The sequence below is a fragment of the Hyaena hyaena genome, unplaced genomic scaffold (genome assembly GCF_003009895.1).
Source record: "Hyaena hyaena isolate Hyena2069 unplaced genomic scaffold, ASM300989v1 scaffold_299, whole genome shotgun sequence".
Classification (NCBI taxonomy): domain Eukaryota; kingdom Metazoa; phylum Chordata; class Mammalia; order Carnivora; family Hyaenidae; genus Hyaena; species Hyaena hyaena.
The window spans coordinates 1,269,666-1,278,600 of NW_024080930.1; the positions used below are offsets into that span (position 1 = coordinate 1,269,666).

Here is an 8,935-nt window from a genome sequence, read left to right on the forward strand (position 1 = left end):
CAACACCCCTCCCAGATGGATGTGATCATCTCAGTTTAGAGATGGAGCTTTGGAGTTCAGAACCCAACTAACTTACTTGAGGGTTGCACATCTAGTGACTGACAGAGCTGATATTGATCCAGGTATAGTGGACTTTGCATTTCTTACCCTTTCTCCTAAGCCATGCTGAGTAGTCCAATTTGCCTTTGTCTGTGTCCCTGCTGATGATCTCCCACTGTATTCTCTTCAGCGTGTAACCACAGACCTACAGTTCTTGGACATCCCAGAAGCAGGTGGATGTTTTTAGACACTATGAAGCCAACAGGTTTTTTCTTTTTCAGATTTCAAGTTCTTTCTTAAGAACCGCACCTTTAATTGTGCTGAGTTTGTTCATCTGTTTGAACCACTTGAACTCTTACCTCACTGTCTCCCCCTCCTTTTGTTCTAAATCTCTGGTTCAGACCTCCTTTTTTTTAAAGTTTATTTATTTTGAGAGAGCGGGAAAAGGGTTGGAGAGAGAGAGGGAGAGACAGAGAGAATCCCAAGCGGGTCTGTGCTGTTAGTACAGAGCCCCACTCGGGGCTCCATCACACAAACCATGAGACTGTGAATTGAACTGAAATCAACAGTCAGATGCTTAACTGACTGAGCCACTCAGGTGCTCCCAGACCTTTTTTTTTTTTTTTAATAGTTTATTGTCAAGTTGGTTTCTATGTTTCCATATAATGCCAGTGCTTATCCCCACAAGTGCCCTCCTCCATGCCCATCACCCCCTTCCCCTCCTCCTCAGCCCATCTGCCCTCAGTTTGTTCTCGGCATTCAAGAGTCTTTCATGGTTTGCCTCTCTCCCTCTTCCCCACCATTTCCCCCCTTCTTCTCACCCACAGTTCTCCATCAAGTTCCTCCTAATCTTCCTATACATGCAAACATATGGTATCTGTCCTTCTCTGCCTGACTTATTTCACTCAGCATAACATCATCAAGGTCCATCCATGTAGCTACACATGGCCAGATTTCATTGTTGCTCATTGCCATGTAGTATTCCATGGTATAGATAAACCACATCTTCTTGATCCATTCATCTGTTGATGGACACTTAGGCTCTTTCCATGTTTTAGCTATTGTGGGGAGAGTGCTGCTATGAACATTGGCGTACATGTGCTCCTATGCCTCAGCATTTCTGTATCCCTTGGGTAAATTCCTAGTGGGGCTATTGCTGCCCAGAACTCTTTTCTTAATAGGTTTTTCCTCCAACTTCACATTCACCTACAATTTCCACTGATATACACCTTTGCCGTTAACGAGCTGCTTGACCTGGTCTTAGCCTCTCTGGACCTCCATTTTCTCATCCTATAAAATGAGTTGTATGACAAGATAATGTCTTAGGTTCTTGGCACCTCTAATTTTTTCTGTAGTTGTCAAGTTCCCCCAGCCCCATCGTCTGTTTTTCATTTTTCCACTCTGTTTTCATCCAGCTTTCTAATATGGTGCCCACTCTTGCGCCGGCTTTCTGTTTTGGCCAAAGGTTGCAGATTATGCTATCATGTTCTATATGCAACCCCAAACCAACCCTGATGAACACGGTGTAAGTCTGACTCCCAAATACAAATTAAAAAGCCTAGAAACTTGTACCTTAAACTTACAAAACATTACATGCCAACTGTATCTCAAAGCTGGGAAGGGGGGACCTGGAAACCCAGTTCCCTTTTTGAATTTTACTTCCTTTGCTGTCTCTATGCACTGAGTTTACGTGCTATATTTTTCATCATTCTTCCCATATGCCATCTGCTTACAGGGCTGTTAATCCAGTTGTAGTTGGCTTCATAAATCAAGTATCCCGTGAATTTCCTGATATCCACTTGTGTATTCTCTGATGCTCAGTAGGATGGTCATCTCATCCTGGAGATGAATCTCTTGGATCCTCTTTATACCCCGGAATGAGAGGACATACTTTTTGTTCTTATTTCCTGACTTTGTTGAGACTTGTACTGCTTTTGGTATTTGGTATTCTATTCTTGCAAAGGCTTTCTATGCAATGGGGACGCGGCCGTGAATAAAACAGACAAGCATCTCTGTCTCCAGGGGTCTTACATTCCATAGGGGAGACAGTAGACAATGAACATACTAAATAAAATAAAATAAAATAAAATGGAACATCCGAGAGTGATGAGTGCCGTGGAGAAAACTAAAGTCCAATTGAGAGGTGGGCAGTGATAGAAGGAGGGATTATGATTTTAAATAAGGCTTAATTTTTGAAAAACAAGGTGTAAGAGTGGGCACGCAAAGGGCTTCTGTGAGTTATAAAAGCAGCTTTGCTGGGAAGTTTTAAAGATGTTTGGTAGAAATGAAGTTTGGAGAGTCGAGAAAGCTGTCTTTTTTATTATTTATAAGCTAAAACACACAGGGACAGCCAAAGAAACACCATGTACCATCCAATTTAAATTACGTTCTCTCTTTCCAAGGCCATCTACCATGTTACCTCCCCTAAGCCAGAGGGGTCTTTAATTCTCACAAAGGGAGGAATGAGAAAAGGCTAAACATAAATGAGGATTGCTTATATTGGTAAAAGGAGAGCCTGTGTGTAACAAAGAATATGAAAATCTACTAGGCAGAAGGTGGGCACAGTTTCTTGTGATTCATTAAGCAAAGAGAAGAAATAGATTTAATTGAATCTGGAAGATTTTAAGGTAGAAGGATATAAAACTGTTGCTAGGGAAAACCTTTCCTTGGAGATTTCATAATGAGATAAAAGGAAAGGCCAGACTTGTAAAATATTCCAGGCTACTCGGCATTAGATTAGAGAGAAATTAAAGGGGAAATGAAAGTAATCTAGCAGAAAGCAATGTATTCAATAAATATTTTTAAAATAGCACTCATGCAATAAATGTACTATTTCTTTTCATTACTCATGCAGACCTAACTGCAAGATGAATCACTGCTGGGATTTTAAGAGATGGGAAGGCCTGGGATTCTCTGAAGAGAGATGGTAGGGGTTTGACCCACTGTGTTAGGGGATTTGGCCAAGAGACTTGCTCTGGCCTCTTCTTATATTCTTAAGACGCCCAGGCAAATCAGGTTACCTCTCCAGGGTTCTGAACACAGACCTCAGGTTTACAGACTAGGAAGTGAAACCAAGATTACCAAGAAAGTCTTTCAAGAATCTGTGATTAAAACTCCAACCTTCGTGACCCCAAGCCCTACCTTACAGGACTTCACTATGATATAAACGAGAAAAACCATTTTAAAGCATATGTGTTCTCTCAGCACTACCTTGGCAGTTAATAATCTGCCAGAGAAACAGCTTTTGCTAATGAACGCATTCATGTTTGTTTGTTGTTTAATCAACCAGTTCTCCCCATAAGAAGCTTAGAAATGATATGGAGAGGTTTCTGATTTGGGGCTTCAGTGAGATAATTACAAACTGGGACCACAGAGCTAGGCGTGTGTACTTACTGCCATAAATGTGTCAGCATCTAAAAGACTAGAAATGCTATAATAAGACTGTTGACTGTAGTGGACTCTTTGCTGAGGCAGCTGAAAGATCACCAGGCTGATTCATGTCCATGAATATTTTTCACCATCAGCTATAGGCAGCCCATTGCATGAAACAGTGAGGCTTAAGGATTAGCTCAACGTTGTGTAGCCAGGAGGAGCCATTTTGAGTAGAGCTATATATCATATTTTGCTTTTGTTGTCTTCCTTTTACATTTTTTAAATATGGTGTTTTAACCTGACATTGTTGTATCGCTTTTTTTTTTTTTTTTGCACTTTACTGTTTCTCTTTCATCTTTACCTTCGATCTAGTTTCCACTCATCCTCTTATCTTCATAACAAGCCTGACAGGAATTTTTTTTGCAGCATGAAGCCTTTGTTTTCATCTCCTAGGTTTTGTTGGTTTGCTCAGTGCTTCTCTCTGGTTTGCCAGTTTATTCCATTTCACCCTCCCTAATTTTCATGGTTCATGCTTACCTCCACGTCTCCACTCAACCTGCAAAGTTGCATCCTTCCCTATCCGCTCATTCCACCCACCTTCAAACTGTAGAACAAATCCTGACTTAATTATGTTGACTTCCTTGGCTTCCTGGTTATATTTTCTTAAGTCTCTATGTTAATTCCTCAGCTGGGCTAGAAGCCTGTGAGGGTAGGAACCAGACCTCAGTCATTTTCTAGAATATCCAGCAAAATGTTTTGTACGTGGTAGATCTAGAGAGGGTAAAGTTGACATTATTTTAAGGGCCTCACAATCGCCAGTAATTGCTAAGTTCTATATATTTGTAGAGAAAGGTCACTTCACATTGGCTATTGATATATCTATAGTTAATTTCACTACTCTTTTGGCAAATCATATCCTAAACCACAACAGGAATTCTTGGATAAACTTACATTTGAATTTTTAGGAATTTTTCCCTTGTATCTATTATTGCCATGCTGGCTTGAAGGTAGAAGAGTAGGGTTTTTTTAAGTTTAAAACAAAAATATTTGAATCTTCCTCCTATCAGATCTCTTGGCATGAAACTGAGCAAAATAGTGCCAGCTATTAAAAAAAAAACCAACTAGGTGTTCTTACTTAAAAGTGAGAAGTGTGAGAGTATGATTGATCATATATCTTGAGAATTATTTTTCCTCATTTGTAAACCTAAATTCACTAATGAGAATATTTTTCCCCCCACTGTTAGCCCTATAAACTGTACTCCCTAAAACTTTCAGATTGTAAGTTGAACCTGTTTTTTAAATGTTCAGTCTGGAGAGAAGGAGCGCAAAGCTGTGGCCAGGATGCTGAGGATGGCTGCGTCTTGTTTTTCAGGTTGTTGGCAACACGACGTCTGGAAGCTACAGTTACAGCATCCAGAAGAGTCTGGCGTTTGCCTATGTGCCTGTTGAGCTAAGTAAAGTAGGACAACAGGTAGAAGTTGAACTGTTAGGCAAAAATTACCCAGCAACCGTCATACAGGAACCCTTGGTATTGACGGAACCAGCCAGAAACCGGCTTCAGAAGAAAAATGGAAAGAGCAAAATTTGAAAAAGACCTTCAGCAGGCCATTGAATTATGTTTGCTCTGTGACTGTATGAAAAATCATAGCTGAGTTTTTGGGGGAATACAGGAAATGAAGAATTCATTTCAAAATCATCAAAATCTAGATTTATCATCTTAATAAAGTATTCTTCTCTAAACAAGAAAGAAAAATGGATTAGTAATGTACATTGTTCTTTCAAATGAAGACATCTGAAATGAATGTTTCTATTACCCTATATTGTTTGTGAAACTCAGCAAAACATTTAGGTATTTGCTAATACACAATCACTATTGTAACTGAATTAGAGGAAATTGTATAATTTTAGGAGCATATGCATATGGTTCTCGTAACCTGAAAACAAGTTAATTGTTTTACATAAAAACAAATGTGATACTATTCATGGATGTGTTTTATTAGGAAACAGTAGTTGAATAAGGGATAGCTTTAATTTTTATAACCTATCTACAATAAAAGTAGTAAAATTTAATATTGATACATAAATTTTTATTCAACTCTCTGAAATACTCATTTTCCTAATGAATTCCCTGAAAGCAGTATTATGGGACATCATCATTGTCCTTTCAAAGGTTATTTTAAAAGAGTAATTGGGAAAAAGAACAGTCTTCCAAAGGAAGCAGTGCCTATAGACCTTTTGAAATGAAGCTGAAACATAGATTGTGCCAGTAGAAACACTGTTGGAATACTGAACACCTCTCTTTGGGAAGGAATTAATGCGAGTTGACATCACATGTGCCGTTCTGAATATCATTTCACAAAGCATCTGACAAAGCAGGTCAAACATGAGCTAAAGAGCCGACAGGATAGCCCTTTGCACTGTGCACAGCAAGAAAAAATCCATTTGGAAATAATTCCCACATACATTTTTTGAAATTAAATTTAGTGGACTGAAGAAATCAATTTTTTTGGTAAAAGGCAACTTATCACTTAAAATTTGTTACATGCACATTTGTTAAACATGTATCGAACTTTTCCTAGGTATTAAAGTTGAATGTGAGACATAAAATTCGGTAATTAGAACAGACTTTTTTTTAGAGACAGAGTACAAGCAGGGGAGGGTCAGAGAGAGAGGGAGACAGAATCTGAAGCAGGCTCCTGGATGTCAGCACAGAGCCCAACACAAGCCTCGAACCCACAATCTGCGAGATCATGACCTGAGCTGACGTCGAGTCGCTTAGCCAACTGAGCCACCCAGGTGCCCCTAGAACAGATTTTAAAATAATTTCTTAACTTGTAAGTGTTGCAAAGGTGCCAAGTATACATTTAAGATGTTTCATTAAAGCAATCATATGTTAGAATTCCAGTGGACCCTTACTTTCTCTTCTGTATATCTTTATTTTATATGAGAAAAGAGGGAAATTTTCTTGGTAACAAAATTTGATAATCTTGATAGTTATATAATTGTCAAGAATATTACCTGGGTGCAGTCACTATGGAAAACAGTATGGAGGTTCCTCAAAAAAGTAAAAATAGAACTGCCACATGATCCTGCATAATTTCATTTCTGAGTGTTTGTCTGAAGAAAACCAAAACCACAAATTCAAAAATCTTGCCATTTGTGACAGGGTGGAAGGAACTAGAAGGTGGTATGCCAGGTAAAATTAAAGAAAGACAAATACCATATGATTTCACTTCTATGCAGAATCTAAGAAGCAAAATGAACAAACATTATAAAACTCAGATACAGAGAACAAATTGGTAGTTGCCACAGCGAAGAGGTATTAGTGGGTGGGCAAAATGGACGAAGGGGGTCAAGAGGTATAAACTTCCAACTCTAAATAAGCCTTGGGGACATAATGCAGATCATGGTGAACAAAGCTAATATGGCATGGCATATTTTAAAAATTTTTTTTTAATGTTTTATTTATTTCTAGGAGAGAGAGAGAGAGACAGTGTGAGGAGGGGAAGGTCAGAGAGAGAGGGAGTCACAGACTCCGAAACAGGCTCCAGGCTCTGAGCTGGCAGTCAGCACAGAGCCCGACGCAGGGCTTGAACCCACGAACCGCGAGATCATGACCTAAGCGAAAGTCAGACGCTTAACCGACTAAGCCACCCAGGCACTCCGATGGCATGTCATATTTTAAAGTTGCTAAGAGAGTACATCTTAAGAGTTCTTATCACAAGAAAAAAATGCAACTTTGTATGCTGATGGATGTTAGCTCGACTGGTGGGGATATTTCACATTGTATATAAATATTGAATCCTTTTGTACACCTGGAACCAATGTAATGGTATGAACCAATTATACCTCAATTTAAAAAACCCTCCAGATTCACTCTCTCAGTTTGGGTATTACGTGCTGGGTAAACCCTTTACCTGGGAGATCCCGCTTCTCAGTCTCTGCCTCTCTGTAGCTCTGCAACCATTAAGGTACTTACTTATTATCATTTCTGGATTCCTTCTCTGCAAAATAGATCATTCCAAGGGTTTTTTTTTTTTTGATACAATAATCAGTGATGAAAGTACAACATTGAATTCATGTCCTATTAATATAGCACTAAAGCAGATCAGTAAAAAGCATAGAAAATTTTAGACAAATAGTAAATGTTTAAAGAAATCCTACCCAGTAGCGCCTGGATGGCTCAGTTGGTTAAATATCTGACTTCTGCTCAGGTCAAGATCTCATGGTTCATGGGTTCGAGCCTCACGTCAGGGGCTGTGCTGTGCTGTGTGTCTGAGCCTGGAGCCTGCTTCGGGATTCTGTGTCTTTATCTCTCTCTGCCCACCCACACTTGCGCTTTGTATCTCTCTCTCAAAAATGAACATAAAAAAAAAAAAAAAGAAATCCTATTCATAGTATAGAAGAACGTACTTCCTGATTTCCTTAAGAAGTTGTCCTCATTCCTTTGTGGTATACTGGGTGCTATGAAGTCACCCTGGCACTCCCGCACTGACCCAACCAGTGGGCCTGGCCTAAGTGCCAATGACCAACACAATGTGGCCATGAAATATTGGGCCAAATAAACCAGACTTTATCCCCTGGGAGTTTGAAGTGTGAGACATCCGAATCAACTGATTAGGACTGAAAGCTGAAGTTGAAAAGATAAAAGAGAAGCCTTGGGGTAACAAGAGCTCGTGACAAGGGGAGTGGCCCTGAGAGAAAGCCCAGATTCTGAAGCTTCCAGTTCCCCATGGCCCATCCTCCAGCTATTAGGTGAAAAGCTTGAGGCAATAGAGCCTGACTAAAGCCACTAGCTGCTGGAGACCGGACCATACCCAGAGAGGCTTCAAGGAATTATTCCAGGATTAGTGTCGGCCCTGAAGAGCCAACAATCAGCACACTTCAAGGTACCCTACTGATGTGCAGAAGTCCGTGTTAGGGAAGGATGTTCTCAAGAGTGTGATGATGAATGATGGGCGCTTTCTTCCCTTGAGCCAGGAAAGCTTCTTAAAACTGTGGAACACTTTCCAGTGAACACAGTATCAAAACATTTATGGATGTTGTTAAGTTGCTCATGTTCACATCTAGCTAATCTATGTCTCACTCCTTTTGTACTGATGGGAAAGGTGACAGATAAACCCATTTTTAAGTATGTCGCATGGCACGTTAAATAGCAAATGGATTCTGGCACATTACTAAGAGGACTTTGTGAATATTTGAATTGAAGCAGAAGATTGACATTATTAGGAAACAAAGCATCTGTGAGAGGAAGCCAGTTTCAGTTATACACATAACATCCTTTAGCCAAGGCCTCATAAAAGCTAAGAACCCTAAATCAAACTCTTCTTCTGATAAACTGTCATATAAAAGTAAAAATTATCTTGCTTTTGCTTATCTGGCATTAATGAGTATCTAGTAGTTTATAGAAGCTATTTTATGAATTATAAAGGGGTAACACATTACTTAATTACATTTTCTCTAGGTATAGATTCTGGGAGTGTTAGCATGCCATGAAGCATAGGAGTGGCAGTAAAAAGGTTAC

The 8,935-nt window shown here is 39.5% G+C and overlaps 1 protein-coding gene across 4 annotated transcripts in view; it reads left to right on the forward strand.

The window, feature by feature from the left end:
• Nucleotides 1-5,481, forward strand: part of DMGDH (dimethylglycine dehydrogenase) — a 67,664-nt gene extending 62,183 nt beyond the window's left edge. For all 4 annotated transcript variants that reach the window (XM_039247449.1, XM_039247450.1, XM_039247451.1 and 1 more), the window contains one exon: nucleotides 4,784-5,481. In XM_039247449.1, the coding sequence (XP_039103380.1) occupies nucleotides 4,784-4,999 (216 nt within the window). In that variant the 3' untranslated portion in view covers nucleotides 5,000-5,481. The remainder of the gene's footprint in view (nucleotides 1-4,783) is intronic.
• The last annotated feature ends 3,454 nt before the right edge of the window (nucleotides 5,482-8,935 follow it).